A 16,199-nucleotide genomic window follows, 5' to 3' on the forward strand; every position below is an offset into this window, starting at 1 on the left:
CCAGAACCATCTTTTCACAGATTGGCCAATAAAGGTCTCTGCTGATGAACAACAGCTCACTACTTGTTCCTCTTACACTAGCCCTCACATCCTCTGGTGGAGATGAGAAAAAAGTAGCAATCTGATGCTTTTATAAAGTCTTTAGAGTGCCAGTGAAAGGCATAGAACACAATGAAAACGGCTTCTCACCAATCATCTCCTGTTTACTGTGAAGTAAATACATTTCATTGTTGCTGTAATACTTTACACACCAAACAAAGAAGAAGGAGTGATGCATTGTATCTAGATTGAAGTAAAGGAATTCTAAGAGCTACCTGCACATAATGTGTTTAGGAAAGCTCAGAGAACTAACAGTGATGGAGAAACACAGCCTTTAACCTGGGCAGGCAGCACAGCCTGGTTGAGGTTAGCAGGTCTCTCTCTACAAGGCCATTGTGTTCTCCCTCTGCAGACAGACTGAGGACATGATAAATTTTTAGGTATACACAGTAATTAAGCAGAGGAAGGTGAGCCAGCAGTGGCATGATGTGTCTATTAATAGTCAGACAATATAGAGTGGAGAGGGACTGAGGCAGTTTTGTGTGCCAGACATCGACAGCATCCAGAACAAAGCTCCCCACATTCAGAACTGCACCATGACTAGGACCACAACTATGCAGGAGTGATGAGTTCTTACCTGGTTGGGTATTCTTAAAGGTGGCCTTGGACCTCCAGGGTACCGAGGGGACATGAAAGGCTACAAAAAAAAAAGAAAAAGAAATACTGCTAAATACTTCAACTTTGATTGTAAATACCACATTGAGTCACTGGATGTATGGCTTCTGCCATGCTCAGACTTCAGACATCCAGCTTAAACACTTCCACAGAGCATGCAGTAGATTATTCCACGACATTTAGCAGGGCTAAATAAATTTAGAGATTCTCACTGAATGTGTCTTCCAAGATACATTATTTAAAGTTTTTTTTTACAGCTATTGTGAATGTAGAATATAAACAATTTAATGCTTTAACTGTGAAGAATAAGCCAGTTAGCTCATGTTATCACACATCTAATCTCTTCATTGCAGGAATGTGAGAGATAACCCTGGAACACAAAAGCAAAATGTTCTTGGATGAGTCAAGAGCTAAGTACCAGCATAATGATTCACAAGTAATTTCCCCTCACTTTTTCATAACAATGCAGCAAAATATCATACAAGACTTGACCTGTGAGGACACAGATGTGTTCATGCCACAACCTTCTACAACTTCAGTGGTTTATGTGCACCATACTAAACCAGTGTATCAGCTCCTCTCATTCTCCCCCCATACAACTCCATACTCATTACAACTTTTCCTCTGCCAAAACTGCAAATACACTAATCCTGTGCTCTAAGCTTCTAGTGGCTTTTGGCTTCTTGTGCACTACTTCTCAGCCCAGAAATAAAGTCAGTCCCATAAACTAAGACCATAAATAAATGATAAACAAATGGCAGTACAAGCAAATACACTTAACATCTCTACTTATTCTATCTCAAAGTGTGACAGTAATCTAGAAATCCAAAAGGCAGGGAGATTAGCAGAAAAAAGGCACAAACATCTGACTAAACAGATGATGAAGAGGATCATTTTGGCAAGCAGAAGTAACTACAACTCTAGAAGAAAATGAGGAGCTAAAAGTGTGTGCTTTGACTGTGAAGACAGGGACAAAAATGTCTGATTCCTTCAAGAGCTGGAGAAAAAGTATTTACATAAGGCACCTTCTCAAATCTTCCAATAATACACTAGTTTATTCTCTCCTGTGACTAAAATGATAGGCACTTGGAAAGCATAAACACTGTGCCACTTTCTTTCACAAAACAGGAGCTTGTTTCTGTCCATGATCCTGCATAGGAGTCATCAGAGAGAAAAGAGAGATGAAAGACAGAAATTTCATGGCACATCCCAGTTCTTCTGACAAATGAGTTACTGAACAAACTCAGTCTTAAGGTTCTCTTGAATGAGAAATGAATACACCTGAACAGGAATTATCTAGGCAGCTGTTGCTAAGGACCACATGCAGGTCACCCAAACCCTGTGTTCAACATCATTTCATGATTGAATGGCATGTTTGAGCTGTTGTCAGCTGTGTAGTGTTATAAAACACAACGTCAGTGGCCATCAATATCAGTGATGCATGCAATAAAAGTAGCAAGGCTAGCAGCACAGTTGTAACTGTTACTAATAATTAGCAATGGTATTTTTCCTATGACCTGTAGGAAAAAAGTCAAATGAATCTTTCATGTTGAATCAGAAGAAAATTTTAATTACCTTCCACACAAACGTGCTAGAAATAGACACTAGAAAGTGACCTTAAATACAGACAGTTTACCAATTGGAGAAGAAAGGTTAAACGTTTGCACTAATAGAAAAGACACCTGAAATGTGCTAAAGAAAAGGAAGGTTTCTTTGTGCTCTCTGTCTGTTGGTGAGATTCCACAATGGGAAAGAAAGAAAAAAAACAGCTCTGCTTGTAGTGAAGGGTCTAAACACAAGGATCCTTGAAAAACAGTAAATGTGTGATGAAATTATAATTTCAACAATTTCCTTGCAGGTGAACCAATTGCATTCTATGGCGTGAAGCAATTTGAGTGACTGTGTCACATTTGGATCACTATGTGTTTTCAGAGAACAGATCACATTTATTGTTTATTAATATTTGAAAAATGGAAATCAGGAACACCTTGAGATCAATATTAGTGCATAAATACGTGTTTATTAGTCACAGAACAACTTCTCTCTTCCAGATTTCCCTTAAGGCAGGAGGGACACCTGCTTGTCCCCTGTCTTACCAACAGGTTTACTTTCCTGTTCACTGTACACAAATAACTAAATATTTACTTTTTGTATAGAACCTCATTTTTATTACATGCTAAAACAGATATTAAGTCAAAACTTTACTTTGCACATGTGACTCACACTGTCACTAATGCATGACAATTAAAATCCTCATACTTTCATTTGCTGCAACCCTGAGGTAGCTGTTTCAGATACTGGAGTTAGTCTGCACACATAGGTCTCAATTCTATTTAATAAAAATCATGCAGATTACACATAGGATTTTTCTCTGAAATAATATAACAGATCACTTTTTTTTTTTTTTTTTTTTAAAGGCAATGTTACATAGTCATAAAAGCATATTTTCACTTGAGAGCCAGTGCATTTGTTCATAAATGATTAGTTAGTCCACTGCATGAATATCCATAGGATCCTCTTTGATACAACTGTCTTATAGGAAGTTTTATGTGCTGTAAATATTAATGTTCGTACATATTTCTCTTAAGTATGTTTGTGGAAATGTTTAAACCTTCTCCCATTTTTTAAGCATGTGAATCCCAGTAGAAGAGCAATGAAATTGTAAATCTCTGACAGTTTTCATGGTCAAAACAAATAATATTCTGGTGAATGTCACTTGTGACAGTGACAAAAGAAAAAATAAACTAACTTTAGTATTAGTTGTTAACCTTTGTCCTCTCCATAATTAATGCTATGTTTGCCAACAAAGAGCTCTAACAAAACATATCAAGACATGAAAGTAATTCTGACAAATGTTTTATGGGAATATATATATATATATATATAATATATATATATATTATATAAATAGCTGTTCACTAAACTAGGAGCAATTTTTTTAAGTCTGACACACACAAGATATCACTAAGACATTCTGAAAGACAAGAAATCAAGCAGCAGGCATTTTTTGTTGTGTGTAGTGTTTTGCTACATTTTTGGTAATTACGAGAAACAGTTGACATTTAGTCCCTTACCTAGTTTTATTCTAGTGTTCAGACCTGTTGACCATAGTTTATGGAGAAACAACATTGAACTTCATTTCTCAAAGTTTGCAGCGCTCTCTTTCTCTGCTAGCTCTTTGATTCTCTTCCCTCAAAGATGCTGCAATATATATATCCATATCCACAGATAATGAGCCCAATGCATGTGCACTAATTTGAAAACAGTGACCACAGATTTAAGTTGTTCAATGTGATGCTTGTCTTTTGAAGACAAATAGAACTTATTTGTGTGACAAAGACAGACAGGTATTTCTGCCCATTAACCCAGTCATCTGTAAACTCAGAATTCAGCATCTTTGTAGCCTAAAACCTTCCATGTATCCCCACAAGAAATCCACACCAACACAGACTCCAGATTTAACCAGAGTTCAGCAAAGCAGACTCGGTAGGCACCACATCAATGAATCAAATGCTTCCTGGCCTGTCCATGCTGGCAAGGAGTGATGGGGCTGTTTTCAGTGCACAAATTACAAGATTATTTCCTCCATATTTATGGTCAGAGAGAATTTACAGGCACATGACTATACTGTAATCATAGTAAAGTAGAAATAATTAAACCCAAAGAATAAGCCAAAAGGTAAGTAACACTGTTTGACAATGTTGCATTAACTTTAGCTTCCTTAGCTTCCTACCTAATGGTAGGAAGGGCCAAAAGATATTACCTCCTAGAGCTCTCCCCTTGCAAAAGGATGCAGAAACATGAGGAATCTCACAGCAAGATCTTACGTAATATAAGGAAAACCTTATGCAGTGTATTAGAGCATATAACCCCTCAGGCTGGCCTACCCGGGGAAAAATGATACTACTAAAGTGGTTCAATTCAACAGTAATTTCCAGATTCTGGAATGGCTCTTGATTGTTTCCAGTAACTAGTGCAGCCTTCAAGTTACTTGAATCCACAACAGAGACATTACACTGAGTACAAGGAGGTACAAACAATGCCTTCACACATTACCCAAAGCCACAATTAACTTCTCAAACAGAGTTCAGGAACTGGCACACAACTTCAGCAATGTACTAAGAAAAGCAACAGCAGCAATAACAACAGCCCAACCCAACCCAAAAGAATGTGAAGAAATTAAATACTAGACAGGTATTTGTGATCTAAGCCACAACTGAGAAGACAGGCCTTGGTGGAGGTGCCACCAGCATCTGGAAATGTGTCACACAAGTTATAGCAAAACCAGAAGAGTAAGGCCAATGTTTTTAGAAATCAGCTTACTGAACAAATCTGCAGATACCAGTATATTGTAACTACTGCAATCACATATAAAATGTATTAATCTGGTATCACAATGTAATTTTGCAGGCTATTGTCAAGTAGTTGAGACCAAAGGCACGCAAATTCTACTAAATAGAGTGAAAAGAATATGTGATAGGAGAAACTTTTCACTCCATGACCACAGAACATACGTTCATCAACTTAAAGAAAAAGAAATGCCAAAAAAAGAAGAGAGAATAGAATCAAGCAGTGTACTTAATAACATTTTTTAAGTTGAATGTGCCTAAGTGTGTGCGGATGTAAAGTGCAAAGTGTAAAGATGTTGTAAAACAGAAGGGGATAAACAGGTAACAGTTGTCTAGCAGGGAAGTTAACTGATGTTGAAGCATCTGTCATTAGTTCTCACGGGCCACATTCCTGTTCTGATATTTGGGAAGAATGCTTTCACAAAAAAATATCCACAGGGAAGCCGATGACACAAGAGCATGGAAGCTTCCATCCTTCCAGGCCAGTTATAATATTTTCACACCTTGTAATACCACACAGTAAAATTTTGTGTGACAAACAAATGCACATGAGGAAAAACAAATAAATGCAGTTTGAAAATAATTATAGCAGTTCCTAGGCATGAGCAATGGTGGGGTTGTGTGCATCAGCTAACAGTAGAAATATCAAGGAGCAAAATGACAGCAAAAAAGACAAACGCTGTTTCTCTGAGGAGAGTAAAATGGAATGAGCAGTGCTTGAACAGGAGAACTTTGTCTCCATGGCATGAAAAAGAAAACCGGCACTTTTAAAGTAAGGGTAGATTAAAATAACAACACTCCTATATATTCACATTAACATCTTAGCTTGGTGTATCAAAACGTTTATTTCAGCATGAGAAATATGCAGATGTCTGGTCAAAGCAGGATAAAAGGTGTATTTTTAGGGTACATCACCCACTTGTTTTAAATAAATGCATTTAAGTCAAGAAAGAGAGAAGCGGCAGTTTAACCAGAGGAGGAGTAGTTAAAACAGTCTCAGCCATCCCAATTACCTCTCTGAGGCCAACTTCATGATGGGGCTGCTTTTTCTGAGCATGATAAGTGACAGCCTGAAGAATAGGATGCACTGGATGTACTCAGTGCTGAAGCCACTGAAGACGAAACCTGGCCATGCTCTTCCCTCTCAGTGACAGCACAGTGTGGACAAGGTGAGCGATGAATGAGTATTCCTACAGAGACCTCATGAACAGGGAGGTTTTCATGATTCTTGGGTACTTCAGCACCATGCCAGTCAGGCCTGACCAGCTCCCATGTGAGCAGTCTGCTTGGTTGGCTGGGCCTGCCAGAGGCTGCGGGCATAGGCCCTTTCTCTTACATCAGCCCTGGCAGGTTGCTAATGGACAGTGGGAAGGAGAGGACATGTTACTAACTACAGCTACATTCAGATTTGGAAGAGGATGTATGTGACCTGCTCTTGCTGCACTTGATATGGTTTAGGAAAGCAGAGGAATGGCTTCTGCTTGAACCAAGACCTGCAGGCAGAAATCTGCAAGGTTTGCCGGGCTACCTCTTACATGCACACTTCCAAAAGCAAATAAAAGCTTCTTATTAGCATGCCATTTCTTTATTTGTGCCATCACATTTAGAAAAATTTCCTTAGACTGTGAGTCTCAGCATCCCAAGATGATGCTGATATTCCCAACAAGAGAGTGCCTTGTTATGAGATAAGAGGAGCACACTGCAAATTTTTGCGGGGTGAAACATAGTCCTTAGCACTTGGTATAAAAAGGGCAGAATTTATTTAATTGGTTTGCATTGCTCAGTCACCATAATCAGCACAAACTCTAAATTCTACTTATCACTGGAAGCTGAAAACGAAACCACAGCCTTTGTGCCCATGCTCTGACGCATTATTTTAAATTAACTGCACTTCTCTACTTGAAGAGCAGGTACACTAAGAGGGTCCAAATTACTGGCATCATGATTACAAATCAGGTGCAAATTCTCTTAAAGACCAAATCTACAAATCCCTTAACTTAAAGTTAAAGTTCTAAATCTATGTTCTCTACTCCTCCATTAAAAATATAATAATAATAAAATTAAATTTTAAAAAATCAACTACCACATTTTATATTGTTTCCCTAAAAACAGGATTCATGTTCTTTCCCCTCCCACACCCCCACAAATTCCATTTCTGTTGAAAATTACCAATATCATTTAACTATTTATAGTCTAAATGATATCAAATAAAACTTCATGATGATTCTGTTATTTTTTTCTGTTATGCTATTAGTACTGAAGAATGATTAGGAAATAACATTTTAGTACATATTTTGTAGAGTAAGTTAGTTAGAGATAATTTACAACTTCCACTGGTGTAATGGTTTCTATTATAAAACACATGGTTTTGTAATTAAAGAATACAGCGATAAACCATGACATACATATGAATGGAATGTAACCAAGTTACTTTCCAATTTTAATCTTTTAATTTATTTAGTTTCTTCTGCACTTTTTGCGGGCCTCCTCAGTGTCAATCACAGTCACCATGGCATGTAAGACACTCATGATTAACACATTTTAATTCCAATTAGGACTATTACAAAATTAGCCCTTAAAATGACACTCTTGTGCTGGCACAGTCTGCTGATAAGCATAAACATGCTAACTGATCCTCTAAGAAACTCAGATGAGCTATCATTCAATTCTTAACAGAAATTATTTTCCTATCCAGTTCCATCTTGCTGTTATTTTTTTACAAACCCCCTTGTCCTTCTTTGCCCCCAAAAGGATGACACAGAGTTTGAGGTCTTTTTATTCTGCTGAAGTATTTTTGAGCTTAAATTTGGATTACACACCGCATATCGTGCATGCTACAAGTAGAAATCAAAAGAATTCTTTGTAATCTACGCTACCTCAGATAAAATTGTGTAACCTCAGCAAAAGATGATGCTGGCATTTTCTGATGATGAAAATATTTTTCATGACCACGTTCTTCTTTATATGCCAGATAAAGATCCCCACAAAAATTCTTCCCATGTTTATGGTTTTCTAAGAGCAGTGTGACATATTCTGACTACCTATAAATGGCAACAGTAAGGCCTCTGTGTTTCCCCATTTAAGTTTATAAAAGCCATAACCAGAACAATACTTGCATTTCAAACAAAATGAATGCCTCATTCCCAGCCAAGTGCAGGACTCATTCCACCATATGAAAGAATACTGCAATACTTTGAATATATAATTTGCATACTGTACACAGAAAAACCTCATTAAAAAAAAAAAAAAAAAAAAAGGAAAAGAAAAGAAAATTCCCTTTTTTTCTTAGCTGAACATTTCTCTATGATCTGAGCAGCAGGACCTGCCTTCTAGCCAGGCTATTCCTCCAGAAATTATTGAGAAAATAAATAACACTAATTTTGGTGATAGATGATCTTCAGGAAATGTACTGTTCACACTTCTTCCTCACTTTGTGGAGAATACCATTATTTTTTGCTCACAAAGACTGAAGAAGTGAGAGAGAAAGAAGATAAATTATGCATACAATGTATAAAGGAAAATTAGAAAGAAACGTATCTTTTAAGTTGGTTATTAGCTATCTGCATTTTAAACCAGGTTAATAGTTTTGACTTCTTCACTTTTTATTAAATGAAAATACTACAAAAAAATAAAACATTTCAAATCTGATTTCAGCTGAAACTGACAGGTCAAGTACCACCTTTTAAAATAAATAAACTGTGCTTTTACAACTCAGACAACCACACAGCCCGCTAAGCCTAAGACTTTGCTCAAGTTCAGCGAGCCTTCTATTCACCCTAACTATGAACTACAATCACCCTTTTGGAGCAGTTTTGAAAATGACAACAAGATGGCTAGCAGTGGGTGTGAGCCTGCTTAAACTGTGCGTGTGGATGGGGAGGTGGGGAAGTGTGGACTCAAAGCTTATTTAGCTACTCAAGATGAGCAGTTTTAATTTGTTCTAGCAGTTACGAGCAGCAAAACCATTACCACAACTGCAGGATGGAATTATCAAGACCAGCAGATGTCAGACACCTTTATCTTTTTAGAAGTTGGCTTTCTTTCTGGAATACAGAGAAAGCAAGTGAAAAAAAAAGGAATACGTATGTACTACCCTGAAACCTTCTTAGATGCTAATCCCCTCCCACATAGTTTAGGAGGTCAAATTAATTTTTAAAATATTTTAAGATGTAATGTGATACTGGCAAGAGCAAAAATGCACATACTCCAATTCCGCAATGAAGCAGGCATACACATAAATTTCATGCAGTGATGTGGGTGGATGCATTTACAAACAACCCAGACTGCAGATATAAGAAATCTTTTCTCACTAACTTAATTTATATAGACTCATAGAAAAAAATCCCTTAAACATGTGCTTTCCTATTTTCAAAGCTTTTCAGGGCCTATCAAGCCTGCTAGCCTTACTCACAAGCTATATTTGCAGCTCTGATGATGAGTCATTTGCTTGCAGTAATGTTTTGCAGTCCATGACACTTTCCATACTTCTTCACTCTATCCACTCTTCCCAGGGACCAGTGTTTTAACTTATCACTTCTTCAACTGCAGCTGTCTCACTTGTTCCAATGGCACTGAGGTGGGATGTGATCATGCAGCAAACGGGGCTATAAAGTTCCTTTATAATGATGTGTACATTTTCATTACAAAATGCTTCACACCTTTAGAAACTTTTAGTTTTCTTTCTGCAGTCTCAATAACAAATAAGAAAAAAAAAAAAAAAAGGTCTGTATGCCTCATATATAGCTTCATTTATGCCATTTACCAGGAAGATGAAGATCAGAATCAAGAACTATGGAAAAGCTGATTGGCTCCATCTTTCACCAGCAGCAAAGAGAGCTGCAGATTTGGCATCGAGGAGAACACAGATTCTGAACTACCATCGTAAGTTGTTTCCTAAGAACAAGCTTATAATTGCTCTCAGAAGGAGCAAGCACACAGGCAATGCCACAAAAGTGGGGAAAACACGAGGACCAGCAGCGAAAGAAAAGTGACTAAGCAGGATGTTAACTAAGTGAGGCTGTCTGAAGGAGAATTTGGGGGTGGGGAATAAAAAAAATGGTAGTGCCCCACAAAATCAGGAAACTATATGAGGACTAGGGAGAAGGCAATAGCTGCAGGATTTAAAGAGGAACAGGACATTTTAAAGTCCATGTAGATGCTCATTATGGACCTGATTAGTCTGAGAGGCTTCTGTATCTTTTAGCTCTCACCATGTAACTGAGCAGCAGGAATTTGCAATCTTCATTCCTTGCAAAAACAATGACCCATTGGTGAACAATTCATAGAAACAACAGAGCCACTCCAACGTGGCTTTGAAGGCACACTGGAGAATTTCTCCTTCCTCATCTTCCTTGCTGCTGGATGCACACCCAAATTAGCAGTCTGGGATGATACTGCGCATGCTTAAGTGGCCCAACACAGAGGACAACGTACCCAGCAGACCCCAGGCAGACAGCACTTGCTAGATGTCTGCAGGGGCTGAGAGAACCTGTAAGGGGACAGGCAGGGCTCCCAGCCGGCTTTCAGTCAGAACCATCTGCATTCACCTGGGAGACGTCGCTGGCCACCAGTTTTTAAAAAGGAACAGCTGTTTTACAGCCTCACACAAAGGTTTAAATAAAGCAAAAAACAACACTTTATCTTTTCATAAAAACATTTCATTATTTATGTTTTAAAATCAAAGAATTGTGTTCTATCCACTTTCAAGCCAACTATTTTTTTTTTCTTTTTAGTTTTCACTACTTAAATGTCATTTAAACTCGTTAAACACTTTTTTTTAAACAGCAAATAATAATGCAAGTCAGGAAGAGAAATGGTAAAGCTGTTTTGCTCATGTGCCCTACTGTAACATTCTATCTGAATGCATTAGGTCAGCTCAACCAAAGCACAACAAGGCTAAAAATAACATTTTAGCACATGTATTAAGCTAAAATGAGGATGAACAACTGCCACTAGATGGCATGGCACCCCCACATTACTTCAGTGGGTTGGGTTTCTGGTGTTTTTTCTTTTTATATAAGAGCAATATGTAACATTTGTTTTTCAAACATGGTGTCGACACATTCTTCCCATGCCAATCCAAGTATATCTGGTGATCACAAAATTGGCAAATGAAGCAAAGTACATGACAATTCCTTCAGATGTATGTGCAGTGGTAATAAGCATTATGGATGCAAAGAAGTAATGCATTCCAAAAAAAAAAATTACATAAAGAAATCATTGTCAGTTGTAAAATTTAACTTCTTTAAACCCATCAAATTTAAAAGGTGAACTGTGAATTATCAAACAGTCTATTTCCTACATTTCTCAGCTGACATTTTAGATACCTAGCCATGTCTCTCCGGTGAGTGAAGTATGAACTCAATGTTGCTTTACGGCTGAGTGCCATTAAAACAAAAGAGATGTTCTTTGTATGGATGCAGGCATGGTGAACTGTGTGGAACTATCTCTTGTAAAAAATGTGGACCCCAAGACAGAAAATGTAAATAAGATGGCATATTAAAACCAGACTGACTTCGAATTCTATTACCTCATCCTTCTGGATCACAAGTAGATTAGTTTACTCATTTTAAGCAACAGTTTGAGTAAAACCTTAGTTGCTGATGTTATATGCTTCCTCCAATGCCCAGATCTGAAGGTAAATAATCTTACTTCAGACCAGTAGAAGTCCTACTAATTCAGAATCAGACAGGACTCTTAAAACAAAAGGTATGAAAACCAGGTCAGTTGATCTCTGTAGATGGCCATATGAAGAAACTCGTAGAAGATAAACTACAATGCTGAAAAATGGCACAGAAAATGTGCAGAATCATTTCATTTTTTTTTACATAGTAGCTCACTGCTCATACCTAACCTCCAAATTTAGGATATGGTGTTGAGAGAGAAAATTGGTGAATTGATAACTTATTTCTGGAACTTAGGCTGTAGCTTGAGAATTTCAGACATTAGTGTGGTCACCTAGTTATTTAGCCTAAGGTTTCTGTTGTCTAAGCAATTCCTCATCTTTTAGAATGATTTTTCCTTAAGATATTCATTCTTATAGATGGAAACACATGAAACATTGCTACCTAGGAAAATGAGGATACCATAAGGATGATCTGCACAGTTATTTTAACATCAAATCTACCACTGACTCTTCCTCTGAGGCCCCACATTTAAGAAAGCAACTTACCAGAAGTGCTGACCCCACCTGACATCCCACCCATTCAACTCCACTTAATCTTAACTCCCTTTATTTCAGCCCAATTAAAGACAACTCCAAAATCTCTCGGATCTCCTAACTGGGATTTGAGTTTTCATCACATTTTTTTTTTTCCCTTCTATCCTACTGTAGTACCACACATCCAGTTCTGCTGCTAATGATGCAGCAGGAAATTCAGTTACTGTAAAATCCGAATTTATTTCCAGAATACCACCTACTTTAAGCACTGCAGGAAGATGAAGACATCTGGATGAAAAAATACATTAAAAGTTACATTAAAATACATGCCTACCAAAAGGTGAAATTGAATCACATCCTAGATCCACATAAATCTGCTTTCTTGACTTTCCAAGCTTATTTTTGATGTTTTAAACCACATTTTAAAAAATGAAGTATTGTTGATGCTAATAGCTGTACACAACTGTACTATCATCCTTCCACTGTATCACTGTAATGCTTTCAGCACTGCAGTGCTCAGCTGTCACCTGAACTGAAAATACAAAAATGCAAACACGGAGGTACAATGCAGATTCAGCTTCTTTCTTCAGAACTCCACTCCATGGTCCAGGCATAAAATTACAGACTGCTGAGTAATGTCAGCAGCAGAGGCCTATACACATACAAAAACCTCACTTTTAGAGAGTGGAGCAGAGGTTTTAGTGGTTCTTCTGTCTGAAAATCACTCTGTTTTCATATTGATCTACTTTCACATGCCATGCCATTGTACTAGATCATTGTCTTCTATAAAAGGATACAGAACTAATATTAGTGGCCAGCAGTGAAACTGAAGCTTGGGTAAGGTCTCCTGGCTCCCATCACCCCAAATGCCATGTTGCCCAACCTGTCATAGGAAGGACGAAAGCAAGAGCATCATTCTGCTTAAAAACCAGCCAGTATTTGATGCTGCACATGAAAATACAGATCCGCTACTGACAAGAAATGAACTGCCTCAAAGACATCCAGCAAACCTGAGGTAGCCAAGCAGAGCTGGAAGGCAATTGCTGCGGACAGCTTTAGCTTAGGAAAAATAAAATGTTTCCACAAAAGCAATGCAAGGCACTTTATCTGGATGGTCTTCCAGATAATATAGAATGCAAAAACTTGAGTTGTTAAAAACATTTTTTCAGTGTAAACTCTTAGTGAACTCAGTACTGACAGAAATACCATTCTTCTGCTGTTTCTATAATCTTCTGATATTAAAAAAAACTCCTAAGTGTTCACTTTCATAGTCCAGGAGTGAGTTGCAGGTCTGGGTGCAAATTCTTTGACAGAAGACTGGTAGTTCATAGAAACAGGACTGCATTTTGACAGTACTCAAAGACAGATGAATGCTTTCTGAGATTCTGTTTATTCACATGATCTGTAAGGAGAACTGAAACTGCAGAAACGCATACAGAAATTGATTTTCTGTTTAAAGATGTACTGGAAAGAAGACATCTATGAAGCAAGTACAAAATTTTGACCAGAGGTTTCTTTCACTTGTTTTTTCACCTGCTTTCTACAGCAGCAGATGATGATATTCCTCCACTTTTTGAAGTTCACATACACAGCTGTCTGCCAATATATTTTCTTGTCCTAATATAAATTGACATTGGTAACATTCAGCTCTCGGAGGAACTACAACCAGATACTAGCTGCTTCTAGACAACACTCCCTTCAAGCCCACAACACTTGTCGTGGTCTGTCTGTACATATTTGCGTTATACACACCTTAGTGTTTCAGCACACCCTTATGTAACTGACCTCATTTTGGCTGAGCTCCCTTTGTTGGGACTGTTCCCATGTTAATGCTATTTCTTTATATACATTCATTAGCAGATGACTACAGTAAAAACTAGGAGTTTCTTGAGAAATGCTTTGTTTGTTAACTTTGCTATTCAACAACGGCAAGTAGATCACTAAGATATTAAAGGACTAGTTTTTAGTATGGCATATTACACAGACACACAATGACAAGAATTTAGCAGTTCCAGAAAGAGGTGTACAATGATACCAGGAGAACCCCAACCTGGACTGTGCTGATCAGCTCTTGGAACATCCCTTGCAGGATCTCACCAGATATCCTGCTGAGTTATCATAGCTATGATTAATGTCACAAACTGTTACATGCAAGTGGCTTTTCTTCTGCTTAATTTTTATCCCAGGCCTTGGTAAAAGCTGTGAGCATCTCAAATAATCACAGAATCATGCAATCAGATAGGTCAGAAAAGATTTTCAAGATCATTAAATCTAAATGCTGACCTGACTTATGGAGTCCTATGACTAAAACATGAACCTCAGTGCCATTTTGGACTGAGCATAGATACTGACATGGAAAAAAGTTTACCCATGCTTAATCTTCTGTCTTTCTTATACCTTTAAAGATCTACCATGGATAGATGTATTTCATGCTTACCTAGTGCAAACCAAAATCCTACGCCCTTCTCCTGCAAAACTTATAAAACTGTTATTCTCTCCTCTACTTTTAATATATTTGTCACATCTGTGCCTTTTTCCCTTCTTAACTGTCTTCAAAGACAATAAAAAAGCATTACATAAAAAAGAAGCTTCAGTTCTTTTGACATTATGACAACAGTGGATGATTGAAATACGAAACAGTGAAATATTCATATAAATATACAAACTAAGAAAATATATATATATGTTTAGAAAATTGTACCTGACCAGTTGTTTAATACAGAAAAATCTGAAATAAAACAATTAATCACTTAAGCCAGCTCCTGAGGATTCTGTCACTGTAAAATCTTTTGTACTTTACTTACATGCCCCTTTTCACGCATGTATTGAAAATCACAGCTTTATTTTAACATAGATAAAGGGAACAACATTTTCATGCCATGTTCAGGATCTCTTTAGGTAAATATCAACACTACATACAATGGTTTTCTTTTGTATGGAGCACCATACAAATAGTGTTGCAACTCACACTCAGGCCACAAAACCAAAGTATAGATTGCTGATACCCCCCCAGTCTTTTCAATAGTCACCTTGTGGACAAAATAGTAGGAAGCTGTTAAGTAAAACATGTTTTCTTGAAAAATGTTTCTTTTGACTACACAACTCTAGAGAGAAGGAATGAGATGCTTGTTTTGCCCTGGACCCCAACACCAGCTTTTAATGGAGCATAACATTACTATCATGATTTTCTCCCCACACCACCATGATGGAACTCTGGATTGTTCCCTCCCACCATGAGATCAAGTTTGTGAGGTGGAAAGCTCTGTTATTAACAAACTTTTTAAGTGGGAGAGCTGCATTTGCTGCTAAAGATGCAAAGTTAGAGAGAAGCATCTGAACTTTGTTGAGGAGATGCGAGCTGCCCAACCTCAGACCACAGCTGTCAGGTTGGCCATGCACCAGAAGCTGTCATTTTGTCCATCATTACATTCTATACAATTATTGCCCACTGCGCTAAGTGGGTGTTTCAAAATATTTATGACAAAATTCACTACAGACAACATTCAATATAAATCCCTGGCTTGTTTTTCAAGCTTTAATGTTGAGATGTTCAATGCAGAGGGATGTTCAGAGAGATATTCCTAATTGTCTGGGTCTAATTACCAGTGAAAGTCAAACACCTTCAAAATCTGGTCTGTAGGTTTAGCATGGAGCTAAAAGTGGCCAAAAAAACCCTCATGCAATTGTAATACTTTATCATAAGAAATCATCATAAAATCATATTCAAGCAATTTCATTCTTCACTCACACACACTGGTACCATTTCTCATCCTTGAAATTCTGAAATTAGATGTGCTGTAGGATTTTAGTAATGGCATATTTGTCAGTCAAGGAGAGCCCTACCTTTCCACCTATTTACTTTTGTTAAAGAAAAACTCTCAAGTATTGCACAATATAGTGAGACACAGTTTAGAAACAGGACTTATCTGCAGACTTTTAAACAGTTATTATGGAGGATTTTCTATCCTAAAATTCCT

General features: G+C 37.5%; 1 protein-coding gene across 4 annotated transcripts in view; it reads right to left on the minus strand.

Moving 5' to 3' along the window:
- SSBP2 (single stranded DNA binding protein 2) overlaps positions 1–16,199 on the minus strand; it is a 159,139-nt gene that overhangs the window by 32,992 nt on the left and 109,948 nt on the right. For all 4 annotated transcript variants that reach the window (XM_072360188.1, XM_072360190.1, XM_072360189.1 and 1 more), the window contains one exon: positions 677–736. In XM_072360188.1, the coding sequence (XP_072216289.1) occupies positions 677–736 (60 nt within the window). The remainder of the gene's footprint in view (positions 1–676; positions 737–16,199) is intronic.

This window comes from Excalfactoria chinensis, chromosome Z (assembly GCF_039878825.1).
Source record: "Excalfactoria chinensis isolate bCotChi1 chromosome Z, bCotChi1.hap2, whole genome shotgun sequence".
Lineage (NCBI taxonomy): Eukaryota > Metazoa > Chordata > Aves > Galliformes > Phasianidae > Excalfactoria > Excalfactoria chinensis.